Here is a 19,249-nt window from a genome sequence, read left to right as displayed (position 1 = left end):
TCTCCAAACACCTCCGTGCCTCCAAGCACCTCCGTGCCTCCAAACACCTCCGTGCCTCCAAGGGTCTCCCAGCACTCCCTGTACTCCCAGTACCTCAGTGCCTCCAATACCACAGTGTCTCCAATATCTCAGTACCCCAGCCTTCATTATTTCTACAAGTCTTGTCTTACAGGAGACCTACAAGAATTCCTCTGGGCCTCCCGCCTGCCGTCTTAGTTCTGCATGAGGAAGACCTACATCCGGCCATCTCTACTACGACCCAGTGGCGGTTCCTCTTCCCGGTCATCGGAAGAAGCCCCGAGTCCACAACACTCCCAAACCAGGTCAGTGATAGTAGGCTTTAAATCTAGGATCGAGCATGGTGGCCAAAATGTAGTGCTCTGATTTCAACAGATTGACCACCCGTGAATCCTTGTTAAGCGAATTAAGGGCTCCATCCACAAGTCCCACATGCCTAGCGGAATCGCTCCGTGTTAGCTCCTCCTTCAATGTCTCCAGCTTCTTCTGCAAAAGCCTGATGAGGGGAATGACCTGACTCAGGCTGGCAGTGTCTGAACTGACTTCACGTGTGGCAAGTTCAAAGGGCATCAGAACCTTGCACAACGTTGAAATCATTCTCCACTGCGCTTGAGACAGGTGCATTCCACCTCCTATATCGTGCTCAATTGTATAGGCTTGAATGGCCTTTTGCTGCTCCTCCAACCTCTGAAGCATATAGAGGGTTGAATTCCACCTCGTTACCACTTCTTGCTTCAGATGATGGCAGGGCAGGTTCAGTAGTTTTTGGTGGTGCTCCAGTCTTCTGTACGTGGTGCCTGTACGCCGAAAGTGTCCCGCAATTCTTCTGGCCACCGACAGCATCTCTTGCACGCCCCTGTCGTTTTTAAAAAAATTCTGCACCACCAAATTCAAGGTATGTGCAAAACATGGGACGTGCTGGAATTTGCCCATATTTAATGCACACACAATATTGCTGGCGTTGTCCGATGCCACAAATCCACAGGAGAGTCCAATTGGGGTAAGCCATTCCGCGATGATCTTCCTCAGTTGCCGTAAGAGGTTTTCAGCTGTGTGCGTATTCTGGAAACCGGTGATACAAAGCGTAGCCTGCCTAGGAAAGAGTTGGCGTTTGCGAGATGCTGCTACTGGTGCCGCCGCTGCTGTTCTTGCGGCGGGAGTCCATACATCTACCCAGTGGGCTGTCACAGTCATATAGTCCTGACCCTGCCCTGCTCCACTTGTCCACATGTCCGTGGTTAAGTGGACATTGGGTACAACTGCATTTTTTAGGACACTGGTGAGTCTTTTTCTGACGTCCGTGTACATTCTCGGTATCGCCTGCCTAGAGAAGTGGAACCTAGATGGTATTTGGTAACGGGGGCACACTGCCTCAATAAATTGTCTAGTTCCCTGTGAACTAACGGCGGATACCGGACGCACGTCTAACACCAACATAGTTGTCAAGGACTCAGTTATCCGCTTTGCAGTAGGATGACTGCTGTGATATTTCATCTTCCTCGCAAAGGACTGTTGAACAGTCAATTGCTTACTGGAAGTAGTACAAGTGGGCTTACGACTTCCCCTCTGGGATGACCATCGACTCCCAGCAGCAACAACAGCAGCGCCAGCAGCAGTAGGCGTTACACGCAAGGATGCATCGGAGGAATCCCAGGCAGGAGAGGAATCATCAGAATTGCCAGTGACATGGCCTGCAGGACTATTGGCATTCCTGGGGAAGGAGGAAATTGACACTGAGGGAGTTGGTGGGGTGGTTTGCGTGAGCTTGGTTACAAGAGGAAGGGATTTACTGGTCAGTGGACTGCTTCCGCTGTCGGCCAAAGTTTTTGAACTTGTCACTGACTTATTATGAATGCGCTGCAGGTGACGTATAAGGGAGGATGTTCCGAGGTGGTTAACGTCCTTACCCCTACTTATTACAGCTTGACAAAGGGAACACACGGCTTGACAAATGTTGTCCGCATTTCTGGTGAAATACTTCCACACCGAAGAGCTGATTTTTTTGGTATTTTCACCAGGCATGTCAACGGCCATATTCCTCCCACGGACAACAGGTGTCTCCCCGGGTGCCTGACTTAAACAAACCACCTCACCATCAGAATCCTCCTGGTCAATTTCCTCCCCAGCGCCAGCAACACCCATATCCTCCTCATCCTGGTGTACTTCAACACTGACATCTTCAATCTGACTATCAGGAACTGGACTGCGGGTGCTCCTTCCAGCACTTGCAGGGGGCGTGCAAATGGTGGAAGGCGCATGCTCTTCACGTCCAGTGTTGGGAAGGTCAGGCATCGCAACCGACACAATTGGACTCTCCTTGTGGATTTGGGATTTCGAAGAACGCACAGTTCTTTGCTGTGCTTTTTCCAGCTTGAGTCTTTTCATTTTTCTAGCGAGAGGCTGAGTGCTTCCATCCTCATGTGAAGCTGAACCACTAGCCATGAACATAGGCCAGGGCCTCAGCCGTTCCTTGCCACTCCGTGTGGTAAATGGCATATTGGCAAGTTTACGCTTCTCCTCCGACAATTTTATTTTAGGTTTTGGAGTCCTTTTTTTACGGATATTTGGTGTTTTGGATTTGACATGCTCTGTACTATGACATTGGGCATCGGCCTTGGCAGACGACGTTGCTGGCATTTCATCGTCTCGGCCATGACTAGTGGCAGCAGCTTCAGCACGAGGTGGAAGTGGATCTTGATCTTTCCCTAATTTTGGAACCTCAACATTTTTGTTCTCCATATTTTAATAGGCACAACTAAAAGGCACCTCAGGTAAACAATGGAGATGGATGGATACTAGTATACAATTATGGATGGACTGCCGAGTGCCGACACAGAGGTAGCTACAGCCGTGGACTACCGTACTGTACTGTGTCTGCTGCTAATATAGACTGGTTGATAAAGAGATGTAGTATGTATGTATAAAGAAGAAAGAAAAAAAAACCACGGGTAGGTGGTATACAATTATGGACGGACTGCCGAGTGCCGACACAGAGGTAGCTACAGCCGTGGACTACCGTACTGTGTCTGCTGCTAATATAGACTGGTTGATAAAGAGATGTAGTATGTATGTATAAAGAAGAAAGAAAAAAAAACCACGGGTAGGTGGTATACAATTATGGACGGACTGCCGAGTGCCGACACAGAGGTAGCTACAGCCGTGGACTACCGTACTGTGTCTGCTGCTAATATAGACTGGTTGATAAAGAGATGTAGTATGTATGTATAAAGAAGAAAGAAAAAAAAACCACGGGTAGGTGGTATACAATTATGGACGGACTGCCGAGTGCCGACACAGAGGTAGCTACAGCCGTGGACTACCGTACTGTGTCTGCTGCTAATATAGACTGGTTGATAAAGAGATGTAGTATGTATGTATAAAGAAGAAAGAAAAAAAAACCACGGGTAGGTGGTATACAATTATGGACGGACTGCCGAGTGCCGACACAGAGGTAGCTACAGCCGTGGACTACCGTACTGTGTCTGCTGCTAATATAGACTGGTTGATAAAGAGATGTAGTATGTATGTATAAAGAAGAAAGAAAAAAAACCACGGGTAGGTGGTATACAATTATGGACGGACTGCCGAGTGCCGACACAGAGGTAGCTACAGCCGTGGACTACCGTACTGTGTCTGCTGCTAATATAGACTGGTTGATAAAGAGATGTAGTATGTATGTATAAAGAAGAAAGAAAAAAAAAACACGGGTAGGTGGTATACAATTATGGACGGACTGCCGAGTGCCGACACAGAGGTAGCTACAGCCGTGGACTACCGTACTGTACTGTGTCTGCTGCTAATATAGACTGGATGATAATGAGATGTAGTATGTATAAAGAAGAAAAAAAAAAAACCACGGGTAGGTGGTATACAATTATGGACGGACTGCCGAGTGCCGACACAGAGGTAGCTACAGCCGTGGACTACCGTACTGTACTGTGTCTGCTGCTAATATAGACTGGATGATAATGAGATGTAGTATGTATAAAGAAGAAAGAAAAAAAAAACACGGGTAGGTGGTATACAATTATGGATGGACTGCCGAGTGCCGACACAGAGGTAGCTACAGCCGTGGACTACCGTACTGTACTGTGTCTGCTGCTAATATAGACTGGATGATAATGAGATGTAGTATGTATAAAGAAGAAAAAAAAAACCACGGGTAGGTGGTATACAATTATGGATGGACTGCCGAGTGCCGACACAGAGGTAGCTACAGCCGTGGACTACCGTACTGTACTGTGTCTGCTGCTAATATAGACTGGATGATAATGAGATGTAGTATGTATAAAGAAGAAAGAAAAAAAAACCACGGGTAGGTGGTATACAATTATGGACGGACTGCCGAGTGCCGACACAGAGGTAGCTACAGCCGTGGACTACCGTACTGTACTGTGTCTGCTGTTAATATAGACTGGTTGATAATGAGATGTAGTATGTATAAAGAAGAAAGAAAAAAAAACCACGGGTAGGTGGTATACAATTATGGATGGACTGCCGAGTGCCGACACAGAGGTAGCTACAGCCGTGGACTACCGTACTGTACTGTGTCTGCTGCTAATATAGACTGGATGATAATGAGATGTAGTATGTATAAAGAAGAAAAAAAAAACCACGGGTAGGTGGTATACAATTATGGATGGACTGCCGAGTGCCGACACAGAGGTAGCTACAGCCGTGGACTACCGTACTGTACTGTGTCTGCTGCTAATATAGACTGGAAGATAATGAGATGTAGTATGTATAAAGAAGAAAGAAAAAAAAAAACACGGGTAGGTGGTAGAGATGAGCGGGTTCGGTTTCTCTGAAACCGAACCCGCACGAACTTCATGTTTTTTTCACGGGTCCGAGCAGACTCGGATCCTCCCGCCTTGCTCGGTTAACCCGAGCGCGCCCGAACGTCATCATGACGCTGTCGGATTCTCGCGAGACTCGGATTCTATATAAGGAGCCGCGCGTCGCCGCCATTTTCACACGTGCATTGAGATTGATAGGGAGAGGACGTGGCTGGCGTCCTCTCCATTAGAAATTAGATTAGAAGAGAGAGAGAGATTGTGCAGAGTCAGACAGAGTTTACCACAGTGACCAGTGCAGTTGTTGTTAGTTAACTTTTATTTATTTTAATATATATCCGTTCTCTGCTATATCCGTTCTCTGCCTGAAAAAAAACGATACACAGCAGCAGCCAGTCACACAGTGTGACTCAGTCTGTGTGCACTCAGCTCAGCCCAGTGTGCTGCACATCAATGTATAAAAGGCAAAGCTTATAATAATTGTGGGGGAGACTGGGGAGCACTGCAGGTTGTTATAGCAGGAGCCCCCAGGAGTACATAATATTATATTAATTTAAAATTAAACAGTGCACACTTTTGCTGCAGGAGTGCCACTGCCAGTGTGACTAGTGGTGACCAGTGCCTGACCACCAGTATAGTAGTATATTGTTGTATGTATTGTATACTATCTCTTTATCAACCAGTCTATATTAGCAGCAGACACAGTACAGTGCGGTAGTTCACGGCTGTGGCTACCTCTGTGTCGGCAGTCGGAACTCGGCAGGCAGTCCGTCCATCCATAATTGTATTACAATATATACCACCTAACCGTGGTATTTTTTTTTCTTTCTTTATACCGTCATAGTGTCATACTAGTTGTTACGAGTATACTACTATCTCTTTATCAACCAGTGTACAGTGCGGTAGTTCACGGCTGTGGCTACCTCTGTGTCGGCAGTCGGCAGGCAGTCCGTCCATCCATAATTGTATTATTATTATAATATATACCACCTAACCGTGGTTTTTTTTCCATTCTTTATACCGTCGTCATAGTGTCATACTAGTTGTTACGAGTATACTACTATCTCTTTATCAACCAGTGTACAGTGCGGTAGTTCACGGCTGTGGCTACCTCTGTGTCGGCAGTCGGCAGGCAGTCCGTCCATCCATAATTGTATTATTATTATAATATATACCACCTAACCGTGGTTTTTTTTTCATTCTTTATACCGTCATAGTGTCATACTAGTTGTTACGAGTATACTACTATCTCTTTATCAACCAGTGTACAGTGCGGTAGTTCACGGCTGTGGCTACCTCTGTGTCGGCAGTCGGCAGGCAGTCCGTCCATCCATAATTGTATTATTATTATAATATATACCACCTAACCGTGGTTTTTTTTTCATTCTTTATACCGTCGTCATAGTGTCATACTAGTTGTTACGAGTATACTACTATCTCTTTATCAACCAGTGTACAGTGCGGTAGTTCACGGCTGTGGCTACCTCTGTGTCGGCAGTCGGCAGGCAGTCCGTCCATCCATAATTGTATTATTATTATAATATATACCACCTAACCGTGGTTTTTTTTCCATTCTTTATACCGTCGTCATAGTGTCATACTAGTTGTTACGAGTATACTACTATCTCTTTATCAACCAGTGTACAGTGCGGTAGTTCACGGCTGTGGCTACCTCTGTGTCGGCAGTCGGCAGGCAGTCCGTCCATCCATAATTGTATTATTATTATAATATATACCACCTAACCGTGGTTTTTTTTTCATTCTTTATACCGTCGTCATAGTGTCATACTAGTTGTTACGAGTATACTACTATCTCTTTATCAACCAGTGTACAGTGCGGTAGTTCACGGCTGTGGCTACCTCTGTGTCGGCAGTCGGCAGGCAGTCCGTCCATCCATAATTGTATTATTATTATAATATATACCACCTAACCGTGGTTTTTTTTTCATTCTTTATACCGTCGTCATAGTGTCATACTAGTTGTTACGAGTATACTACTATCTCTTTATCAACCAGTGTACAGTGCGGTAGTTCACGGCTGTGGCTACCTCTGTGTCGGCAGTCGGCAGGCAGTCCGTCCATCCATAATTGTATTATTATTATAATATATACCACCTAACCGTGGTTTTTTTTTCATTCTTTATACCGTCGTCATAGTGTCATACTAGTTGTTACGAGTATACTACTATCTCTTTATCAACCAGTGTACAGTGCGGTAGTTCACGGCTGTGGCTACCTCTGTGTCGGCAGTCGGCAGGCAGTCCGTCCATCCATAATTGTATTATTATTATAATATATACCACCTAACCGTGGTTTTTTTTTCATTCTTTATACCGTCGTCATAGTGTCATACTAGTTGTTACGAGTATACTACTATCTCTTTATCAACCAGTGTACAGTGCGGTAGTTCACGGCTGTGGCTACCTCTGTGTCGGCAGTCGGCAGGCAGTCCGTCCATCCATAATTGTATTATTATTATAATATATACCACCTAACCGTGGTTTTTTTTCCATTCTTTATACCGTCGTCATAGTGTCATACTAGTTGTTACGAGTATACTACTATCTCTTTATCAACCAGTGTACAGTGCGGTAGTTCACGGCTGTGGCTACCTCTGTGTCGGCAGTCGGCAGGCAGTCCGTCCATCCATAATTGTATTATTATTATAATATATACCACCTAACCGTGGTTTTTTTTTCATTCTTTATACCGTCGTCATAGTGTCATACTAGTTGTTACGAGTATACTACTATCTCTTTATCAACCAGTGTACAGTGCGGTAGTTCACGGCTGTGGCTACCTCTGTGTCGGCAGTCGGCAGGCAGTCCGTCCATCCATAATTGTATTATTATTATAATATATACCACCTAACCGTGGTTTTTTTTTCATTCTTTATACCGTCGTCATAGTGTCATACTAGTTGTTACGAGTATACTACTATCTCTTTATCAACCAGTGTACAGTGCGGTAGTTCACGGCTGTGGCTACCTCTGTGTCGGCAGTCGGCAGGCAGTCCGTCCATCCATAATTGTATTATTATTATAATATATACCACCTAACCGTGGTTTTTTTTTCATTCTTTATACCGTCGTCATAGTGTCATACTAGTTGTTACGAGTATACTACTATCTCTTTATCAACCAGTGTACAGTGCGGTAGTTCACGGCTGTGGCTACCTCTGTGTCGGCAGTCGGCAGGCAGTCCGTCCATCCATAATTGTATTATTATTATAATATATACCACCTAACCGTGGTTTTTTTATACCACCTAACCGTGGCAGTCCGTCCATAATTGTATACTAGTAAACTATCCAATCCATCCATCTCCATTGTTTACCTGAGGTGCCTTTTAGTTCTGCCTATAAAATATGGAGAACAAAAAAGTTGAGGTTCCAAAATTAGGGAAAGATCAAGATCCACTTCCACCTCGTGCTGAAGCTGCTGCCACTAGTCATGGCCGAGACGATGAAATGCCAGCAACGTCGTCTGCCAAGGCCGATGCCCAATGTCATAGTACAGAGCATGTCAAATCCAAAACACCAAATATCAGAAAAAAAAGGACTCCAAAACCTAAAATAAAATTGTCGGAGGAGAAGCGTAAACTTGCCAATATGCCATTTACCACACGGAGTGGCAAGGAACGGCTGAGGCCCTGGCCTATGTTCATGGCTAGTGGTTCAGCTTCACATGAGGATGGAAGCACTCAGCCTCTCGCTAGAAAACTGAAAAGACTCAAGCTGGCAAAAGCACCGCAAAGAACTGTGCGTTCTTTGAAATCCCAAATCCACAAGGAGAGTCCAATTGTGTCGTTTGCGATGCCTGACCTTCCCAACACTGGACGTGAAGAGCATGCGCCTTCCACTATTTGCATGCCCCCTGCAAGTGCTGGAAGGAGCACCCGCAGTCCAGTTCCTGATAGTCAGATTGAAGATGTCAGTGTTGAAGTACACCAGGATGAGGAGGATATGGGTGTTGCTGGCGCTGGGGAGGAAATTGACCAGGAGGATTCTGATGGTGAGGTGGTTTGTTTAAGTCAGGCACCCGGGGAGACACCTGTTGTCCGTGGGAGGAATATGGCCGTTGACATGCCAGGTGAAAATACCAAAAAAATCAGCTCTTCGGTGTGGAGGTATTTCACCAGAAATGCGGACAACAGGTGTCAAGCCGTGTGTTCCTTTTGTCAAGCTGTAATAAGTAGGGGTAAGGACGTTAACCACCTCGGAACATCCTCCCTTATACGTCACCTGCAGCGCATTCATAATAAGTCAGTGACAAGTTCAAAAACTTTGGGTGACAGCGGAAGCAGTCCACTGACCAGTAAATCCCTTCCTCTTGTAACCAAGCTCACGCAAACCACCCCACCAACTCCCTCAGTGTCAATTTCCTCCTTCCCCAGGAATGCCAATAGTCCTGCAGGCCATGTCACTGGCAAGTCTGACGAGTCCTCTCCTGCCTGGGATTCCTCCGATGCATCCTTGCGTGTAACGCCTACTGCTGCTGGCGCTGCTGTTGTTGCCGCTGGGAGTCGATGGTCATCCCAGAGGGGAAGTCTTAAGCCCACTTGTACTACTTCCAGTAAGCAATTGACTGTTCAACAGTCCTTTGCGAGGAAGATGAAATATCACAGCAGTCATCCTACTGCAAAGCGGATAACTGAGTCCTTGACAACTATGTTGGTGTTAGACGTGCGTCCGGTATCCGCCGTTAGTTCACAGGGAACTAGACAATTTATTGAGGCAGTGTGCCCCCGTTACCAAATACCATCTAGGTTCCACTTCTCTAGGCAGGCGATACCGAGAATGTACACGGACGTCAGAAAAAGACTCACCAGTGTCCTAAAAAATGCAGTTGTACCCAATGTCCACTTAACCACGGACATGTGGACAAGTGGAGCAGGGCAGGGTCAGGACTATATGACTGTGACAGCCCACTGGGTAGATGTATGGACTCCCGCCGCAAGAACAGCAGCGGCGGCACCAGTAGCAGCATCTCGCAAACGCCAACTCTTTCCTAGGCAGGCTACGCTTTGTATCACCGCTTTCCAGAATACGCACACAGCTGAAAACCTCTTACGGCAACTGAGGAAGATCATCGCGGAATGGCTTACCCCAATTGGACTCTCCTGTGGATTTGTGGCATCGGACAACGCCAGCAATATTGTGTGTGCATTAAATATGGGCAAATTCCAGCACGTCCCATGTTTTGCACATACCTTGAATTTGGTGGTGCAGAATTTTTTAAAAAACGACAGGGGCGTGCAAGAGATGCTGTCGGTGGCCAGAAAAATTGCGGGACACTTTCGGCGTACAGGCACCACGTACAGAAGACTGGAGCACCACCAAAAACTACTGAACCTGCCCTGCCATCATCTGAAGCAAGAAGTGGTAACGAGGTGGAATTCAACCCTCTATATGCTTCAGAGGTTGGAGGAGCAGCAAAAGGCCATTCAAGCCTATACAATTGAGCACGATATAGGAGATGGAATGCACCTGTCTCAAGTGCAGTGGAGAATGATTTCAACGTTGTGCAAGGTTCTGATGCCCTTTGAACTTGCCACACGTGAAGTCAGTTCAGACACTGCCAGCCTGAGTCAGGTCATTCCCCTCATCAGGCTTTTGCAGAAGAAGCTGGAGGCATTGAAGAAGGAGCTAACACGGAGCGATTCCGCTAGGCATGTGGGACTTGTGGATGCAGCCCTTAATTCGCTTAACAAGGATTCACGGGTGGTCAATCTGTTGAAATCAGAGCACTACATTTTGGCCACCGTGCTCGATCCTAGATTTAAAGCCTACCTTGGATCTCTCTTTCCGGCAGACACAGGTCTGCTGGGGTTGAAAGACCTGCTGGTGACAAAATTGTCAAGTCAAGCGGAACGCGACCTGTCAACATCTCCTCCTTCACATTCTCCCGCAACTGGGGGTGCGAGGAAAAGGCTCAGAATTCCGAGCCCACCCGCTGGCGGTGATGCAGGGCAGTCTGGAGCGACTGCTGATGCTGACATCTGGTCCGGACTGAAGGACCTGACAACGATTACGGACATGTCGTCTACTGTCACTGCATATGATTCTCTCAACATTGATAGAATGGTGGAGGATTATATGAGTGACCGCATCCAAGTAGGCACGTCACACAGTCCGTACTTATACTGGCAGGAAAAAGAGGCAATTTGGAGGCCCTTGCACAAACTGGCTTTATTCTACCTAAGTTGCCCTCCCACAAGTGTGTACTCCGAAAGAGTGTTTAGTGCCGCCGCTCACCTTGTCAGCAATCGGCGTACGAGGTTACATCCAGAAAATGTGGAGAAGATGATGTTCATTAAAATGAATTATAATCAATTCCTCCGCGGAGACATTGACCAGCAGCAATTGCCTCCACAAAGTACACAGGGAGCTGAGATGGTGGATTCCAGTGGGGACGAATTGATAATCTGTGAGGAGGGGGATGTACACGGTGATATATCGGAGGGTGAAGATGAGGTGGACATCTTGCCTCTGTAGAGCCAGTTTGTGCAAGGAGAGATTAATTGCTTCTTTTTTGGGGGGGGTCCAAACCAACCCGTCATATCAGTCACAGTCGTGTGGCAGACCCTGTCACTGAAATGATGGGTTGGTTAAAGTGTGCATGTCCTGTTTTGTTTATACAACATAAGGGTGGGTGGGAGGGCCCAAGGATAATTCCATCTTGCACCTCTTTTTTCTTTTCTTTTTCTTTGCATCATGTGCTGATTGGGGAGGGTTTTTTGGAAGGGACATCCTGCGTGACACTGCAGTGCCACTCCTAGATGGGCCCGGTGTTTGTGTCGGCCACTAGGGTCGCTAATCTTACTCACACAGCTACCTCATTGCGCCTCTTTTTTTCTTTGCGTCATGTGCTGTTTGGGGAGGGTTTTTTGGAAGGGACATCCTGCGTGACACTGCAGTGCCACTCCTAGATGTGCCCGGTGTTTGTGTCGGCCACTAGGGTCGCTAATCTTACTCACACAGTCAGCTACCTCATTGCGCCTCTTTTTTTCTTTGCGTCATGTGCTGTTTGGGGAGGGTTTTTTGGAAGGGCCATCCTGCGTGACACTGCAGTGCCACTCCTAGATGGGCCCGGTGTTTGTGTCGGCCACTAGGGTCGCTAATCTTACTCACACAGCTACCTCATTGCGCCTCTTTTTTTCTTTGCGTCATGTGCTGTTTGGGGAGGGTTTTTTGGAAGGGACATCCTGCGTGACACTGCAGTGCCACTCCTAGATGGGCCCGGTGTTTGTGTCGGCCACTAGGGTCGCTTATCTTTCTCACACAGCTACCTCATTGCGCCTCTTTTTTTCTTTGCGTCATGTGCTGTTTGGGGAGGGTTTTTTGGAAGGGACATCCTGCGTGACACTGCAGTGCCACTCCTAGATGGGCCCGGTGTTTGTGTCGGCCACTAGGGTCGCTTATCTTTCTCACACAGTCAGCTACCTCATTGCGCCTCTTTTTTTCTTTGCGTCATGTGCTGTTTGGGGAGGGTTTTTTGGAAGGGACATCCTGCGTGACACTGCAGTGCCACTCATAGATGGGCCCGGTGTTTGTGTCGGCCACTAGGGTCGCTTATCTTACTCACACAGCGACCTCGGTGCAAATTTTAGGACTAAAAATAATATTGTGAGGTGTGATGTGTTCAGAATAGGCTGAAAATGAGTGTAAATTATGTTTTTTGAGGTTAATAATACTTTGGGATCAAAATTACCCCCAAATTCTATGATTTAAGCTGTTTTTTAGGGTTTTTTGAAAAAAACACCCGAATCCAAAACACACCCGAATCCGACAAAAATAATTCGGTGAGGTTTTGCCAAAACGCGTTCGAACCCAAAACACGGCCGCGGAACCGAACCCAAAACCAAAACACAAAACCCGAAAAATTTCAGGCGCTCATCTCTAGTAGGTGGTATACAATTATGGATGGACTGCCGAGTGCCGACACAGAGGTAGCTACAGCCGTGAACTACCGTACTGTGTCTGCTGCGACTGGATGATAAATAATGATATAAAAAAAATATATATATCACTACTGCAGCCGGACAGGTATATATTATATAATGACGGACCTGCTGGACACTGTCAGCAGAATGAGTTTTTTATAGAATAAAAAAACACCACACAAGTCACACGACGAGTGTTTAACTTTTTCAGGCAATCACAATATAGTATACTATACTGGTGGTCAGTGTGGTCAGGTCACTGGTCAGTCACACTGGCAGTGGCACTCCTGCAGCAAAAGTGTGCACTGTTTAATTTTAATAATATGTACTCCTGGCTCCTGCTATAACCTATAACTGCTCCCCAGTCTCCCCCACAATTAAGCTGTGTGAGCACAGTCAGATATTATACATAGATGATGCAGCACACTGGGCTGAGCACAGATATGGTATGTGACTGAGTCACTGTGTATCGTTTTTTTCAGGCAGAGAACGGATTATATTAAATAAAACTGCACTGGTGGTCACTGGTCAGTGGTCAGTCACTAGTAAACTCTGCACTCTCTAGTACTCCTAAGCTCCGGTAAATCAAGTGTCTCTGTCTCAATCTCACTCTCTCTCTTCTAATCTAAATGGAGAGGACGCCAGCCACGTCCTCTCCCTATCAATCTCAATGCACGTGTGAAAATGGCGGCGACGCGCGGCTCCTTATATAGAATCCGAGTCTCGCGATAGAATCCGAGCCTCGCGAGAATCCGACAGCGTCATGATGACGTTCGGGCGCGCTCGGGTTAACCGAGCAAGGCGGGAAGATCCGAGTCGCTCGGATCCGTGTAAAAAAAGCTGAAGTTCGGGCGGGTTCGGATTCCGAGGAACCGAACCCGCTCATCTCTAATTAATAAGGTTAATTCGTTTTATTCTATCACAGGCAGATTGTTCCTTCTCTAAAATAACTTGAAAATCTTTGACTGGTTTGAGATGTATTTAACAATATGTCTATCAGAGTGCCGTGTTTCCCTGAGTGTGTATAACTATCAAGCTCTAGGGGTATATATATTGGCCTATAGCAACCAATCAGATTCTACTTATCATTTATCTATAGGCTTACCATACCATCCCTTTAAACCGGGACACACATGAATTACACAGGTTCTGTGGCTGATTAAAGCAAGGGGAAATGCAGGCTTTAAGTCAGCCAGCCACAGAACCTGCGTTATTCATGATTGTCCCAGTTTAAAAGGATAGTGTGGTAAGCCTATTTATCTAGCACAGAGGTTTCAAAATGTGGTCATCAACGCACACTAATAGGCCAGGTTTTAAGTATATCCATGCTTGGCCACAGGTGACAATTAGTAACTCAGTCAATTTGATTTAACCATCCGTGATGAGCCATGAATATTCTTAAAACCTGGGCTGTTCAGGTGCCTTGAGGACCGTGTTTGGGGATCTCGGATCTAGCACCTTCTAGAAGATAATAACTGGAATCTGATTGGTTGATATGGCCAACATCTCCGCTTCTACAAACCTGCACTTCAGCAAATATACCCCCTATTCTAAAACACAGTTGAGGGAACATGTGAAGATATACAGAAATAAAGGGAGTAAATAGATCACATTGAACTGTACACATATTGCTTCTATTGCAATACACTGCAGGCTTGGCACGAGAAGGAGTCCTTAAGGGAACACAACATCTATGGTCGCTCTCAGTGCATAGCTATAGATTATAAGCTTGCGAGCAGGGCCTTCCTAACTCTATGTCTGTCTGTTTTTACCCAGTTTTGTTCTATTACTGTTGTTCTAATTGTAAAGCGCAACGGAATATGCTGCACTATATAAGAAAATGTTAATTAATAAATAAATGGCTAATTAAGAACATACCTGCATATGCTTACCATAATATTCATTTAAACCGGGACGCTCATGAATTACACAGATTCTCTAGCTGATTAAAACCAGGAGAAATGCAGGCTTGAAGTCAGCCAGCCACAGAACCTGTGTAATTCGTAAGTATCCCGGTTTAAAGAGATAGTATGGTAAGCCTATGGGCCTAATTCAGACTTGATCGTAGATGTGCTAAATTTAGCACATCTACGATCAGCATCCCTGACATGCGGACGGACACCCAGCATAGGGCTAGTCCGCCCCGCATGTCAGGCCCTACCCAGCCGCACAAGTACAAAAGCATTGCACAGCGGCGATGCTTTTGTACTTGAAGAGTAGCTCCCTACCAGCGCAGCTCCTGTGCGCTGGCAGGGAGCTACTCGTCGCTGTCCGCGTCGCAGCAGCTCTGTGTGATGCCACGCAGCTGCCACGGCCCGCCCCCCCCAACGGTCCGGGCACACCTGCGTTGCCTGTATCGCGCCCCTAAAAGGGCGGCCAAATGCCGCCGCCCACCCAGCAACCGCCTCGGCGATCGCAGGGCTGAGACGGCCATCGGCTGTCTGGCATGCGCCGACGCATGTGCAGTTCAGACCTGATCGGCTGCTGTGCGAAAATGCACAGCAGCAATCAGAGTGAATTAGGCCCTATATCCGCAGATCATTTGCCAGATGTTTGCCTTATTGCATGTAGTTTGGGAATCCTATACTAGGACTGACAGGCTAGTGGGACAAACAAAATTACCTTTCGACATATTCTAACAAAGATTCAGCTTCTAAGACCTTGCTTGGATCCAGATCATCAAATGCACTGGAGGAAGCTGTATCATCTATAGGGCAAAAAGTGAGTTGTTAACTATGTCCCATGAAAGCCCTGCTTACTACCCCACCTTTTCTGCGTCTTTTTCCGCAGTCACATCTGTGACTCTATCTGTCTCTATCCTAATGCTAGCAAAAGTCCTTCCCCTTGTGTACAAGTGTGCGTCAGAATTCACAAGGGCTAGGATGCCTACTTTATGGGTTTGCAGTGGTAACCGTAGGAAACACCACTGGGACTTGTATCAGCCTCATGCTAGGGGCAGAATCTACGTCAGAGTATGGCTGCCTCCACCGTAAGAGCCCGCGACCACCTCTGTGACTCGCCCACAATATTCCCGTAACACCCATCAGAAGTAGTATTTTCTTTCATCCATCTGGGGGACGCTGCGCACTTACTGATGGGTTAGAGTGTGTGGGATGGAAGTTTGGCACAGAACCTATAGAAACTAACTCCTCCCCCCTCTAACCCCTCCCATCTCCGGCCTGACTAGCAGATCACCTCAGTTTTAGTTTTGTGCCTCAGGAGTACAGGCACAGATTTTCTTCAGTATAGATTTTAGTTAGGTTTCTTCTGTTTATTTTGATTTTCCTTTTGTGTACTTAGTCCCTGTTTACGGGAGACAAGTATACTAGGAGTGGGGTTAGTTAGCTATGTGTCTCCTACTCTGCAGGGCCTCTAAGAAGTCACCATACTGTTAGTCACTGGGGCTTACTTGATTCAGGATGGATTTCCTAGGAGGCACTGTACTGGTAAGACAGCCACAACCTGCCTGGGCAGTGTTGGGCTGTTATTGCATGTATTGTAATTATAACGGTTTGTGCAGCGCTGGTGTACTTTTACTATTTAGTGCAGACCCTACCCCTTCTCAGAGCGGACAGAGCGGTTCAGTCCCGCTTCAGCTGCTCGTTTCATAGGAGCCGCTTTTTTTCAGACAGCCGCGGTAGTCACTTCGCTGAGGGGGCATGTACGGAGATCCATTTGCTGGAGGGGGGAGGCGGTGACCGCGGCGGGACACAAGAAGATGACGTGTTCGCGCCCAGTGCCGGTTCAAGGGCGCAGAGCGCCCCGGGCAGGAAAGGGGCGTGGCCTAATACAGGGGGCGTGGTGAGTCACGCCCCCTGTACATTGAAAGCGCCGCTTGAATGCTGAGCGGTGCGCGATGACGTCATCGCGCACCGCACAGCAAAAGGTCCTCTCCACGAAGAGAAACTAGACGCTATGCGTCTAGTTCCCTTCTTGGAGAGGACCTTTGCTGTGCGGTGCGCGATGACGTCATCGCGCACCGCTCAGCAGTTACTCTCCACGAAGGGAAACTAGACGCATAGCGTCTAGTTCCCTTCACAGGAGGCGCCGAGGACGGGGACGGCAGCGGGCAGCGGAGGCGGACGGGGGACACAGCGGGCAGCAGTGGCGGATCTTGCCACGGTGCGGCGCCCTCCGGATGGCGCCAGCGCCCTCCGGAAGGCGGCGCCCCGGGCAAAAGTCCTGCTTGCCCGTGGCAAGAACCGCCACTGTTCGCGCCCTCTTTTCCCGCCCAGCAGTGTCTTCCCGACGCCGTCCTCACTCGGTGGGGGCGGGACTGAACTACAGGTGCCATCTTCTATCACTGCCGGTGAGATCAGCGGGGGATGCTGCGCTGCACACAACACAGTGCACAAGGGAGCCCAGCGTCTCACCCTGTTAGTACAGGCGGGGAGCAGCAGAAACAGCTCTTTCATATGGTCTGAGTTAGTTTATTCTAACCTTGGGATTCTTTATTGCTCACACTGTACTTTCTATGGGGGGGTATACAGCAGTACGATACATATTAGAGGGAAATCTTGTATAAGTTTACCTCTCTATAGGACTACTGTATTTTTTCTTTGATATTCATTACTTGTTTATTGTTTACTTAATAGGCCACTGATAGGTTTAACAATGGCCAGTAAACCAGACAAATTTGCTAAAGGGAAAGCAGGCTCAGCTGTGTATTTTGCTTGTTCTCAGTGTGGCTCCAAGCTTTCACAGGGTAGCACGGATCCGGGTTCTCTCTGCACTGCGTGCTCCGTTACACCTGCTGTAGTGCAGCCTAGTGTGTCTACAGATCAGTCTGTCCCTCTATGGGCCAGGAACATGGCCGATGCTATTGCTGATTTATGCCAATCGCAGTCAAGTACTGATTCCGGTCAATCTAATGTGGATCCGCCATGGGCAATAAATATGGGCAAAAGTCTTTCATACTTAGCACAGTCTATTAACAAGTTTGTCGTTTTTTCAGGGTCAGCGGCTACTAAATCAGCATCAGCTTCCCAGGAGAGGAGATAGATTCAGTAGCCACCCCTCTGGAAGAAGGCGAATTGGACTCTGAGTCCGCTTGGGAAGAAGAGGAATTGTCTTACTGTTCAGGTGTCAGGTTATTGATAGAGGCCATCCGTCAGACTCTTAATCATCAGGATACGGTGGAGGCGGAGACTTCGTCGAGCTTCTTCAAACGCCAGAAAAGATATGTAATGGTCTTTCCTTCATATACACATTTTGCAGAAATTTTAAAAGAGCCTTGGCTTAAGCCAGACTCATGCTTTCAGGCTCCTAAAAAATAAGATTTTTATATCCTTTTGCAGAGGAGGACACAAAGTTCTGGGAAACTGCTCCGAAGGTGGATATTCCTATCTCTCATTTGGCGAAGGCTATGGTAATCCCTTCGGTACAATCTGTGACGTTGAAGGATTCAACTGATCGGAAGATTGAAGCGATTCTTAAGTCCATTTTTGCCTTGTCGGGTATTTCTCTGCGTCCAATCTCAGCTAGTGCCTGGGTCCTTAAGGGCGTTGATGACTGGCTAGCTCAAGTGGTTTCTGGTATGCAGTCAGATGATCCGTCAGAGGCTATTCAACTAGCTGATCAAATATCTGAGGCTCTCTCTTATGTTAGTGAGGCCTTGTTGGACTCGGCCTCGCTACAGTCACGTGTATCTGCTCTAGCGGTTACGGCGAGGCGTTCACTATGACTGTGTTTGGAACGCGGATTCTGATTCAAAACAGACTTTGACAGCCGTTCGATTTGGAGGTGAATTTCTTTTTGGTCCGGAACGGAAAAAGATTATATCCGACACTACGGGTGGCAAGAGCCCATTTCTTCCAGTTGCCCCTCAGAAATCAAAAGCAACAAAATTTAGGTCTTTTTGTATTCAAAGCAGGGGCGGTGTCCAGTCCTTTCGAGCCATTTCATGATTTCCATGCAGAGGTGCATATCATGGTATAGGCGCACAGGCACCTCGTAGACCGGCAGCCAAGCTTACCGACAAGCCTGCCGCATGATGCAAGGAGCACTCAGGAGGGATCCTTGGTGGTGCGTGCACGATTACTACAGTTCAAAGACAGGTGGCTCCTGTCACATCCGGATTGGTGGGTGACGGGGTCATAACCCGAGGTTACATTTTGGACCTCGAGGAACCTGTTCCACACCGATTTTTCGTCACTCCTCTCCCAAGCAATCACTCCAGACGACAAGCACTTATTCAGGCAACTTCCACGCTTTTACGGCAAGGAGTAATTTCTTCAGTTCCCAAACTTCAACAGGATTTTACTCAAGTCTTTTTCTGGTAAACAAACCGGATGGTTCATTTCGACCCATTTTAAACCTAAAATGCCTGAATCCGTATCTCTCCACCCACAAATTTAAGATGGAATCGATACATTCGATCATCGCGGCCATGGAACCGGAGGAGTATTTGGCATCTATCGACATAAAAGACGCGTACCTCCATATTCCAATTTGGTCGGGTCATCAACAACTGTTGAGGTTCGCACTAGGGCCTT

The 19,249-nt window shown here is 47.1% G+C and overlaps 1 protein-coding gene across 4 annotated transcripts in view; it reads right to left on the bottom strand.

The window, feature by feature from the left end:
• The window catches only part of CLHC1 (clathrin heavy chain linker domain containing 1), a 174,514-nt gene that overhangs the window by 91,714 nt on the left and 63,551 nt on the right, over window positions 1–19,249 (bottom strand). For all 4 annotated transcript variants that reach the window (XM_063918632.1, XM_063918631.1, XM_063918634.1 and 1 more), the window contains one exon: window positions 15,378–15,462. In XM_063918632.1, coding sequence (XP_063774702.1) covers window positions 15,378–15,462 — 85 coding nt within the window. The remainder of the gene's footprint in view (window positions 1–15,377; window positions 15,463–19,249) is intronic.

Source organism: Pseudophryne corroboree, chromosome 4 (assembly GCF_028390025.1).
Source record: "Pseudophryne corroboree isolate aPseCor3 chromosome 4, aPseCor3.hap2, whole genome shotgun sequence".
Lineage (NCBI taxonomy): Eukaryota > Metazoa > Chordata > Amphibia > Anura > Myobatrachidae > Pseudophryne > Pseudophryne corroboree.
Note: the sequence above shows the minus strand (reverse complement) of the source record. Positions and strands in the feature narration are given on the sequence as shown.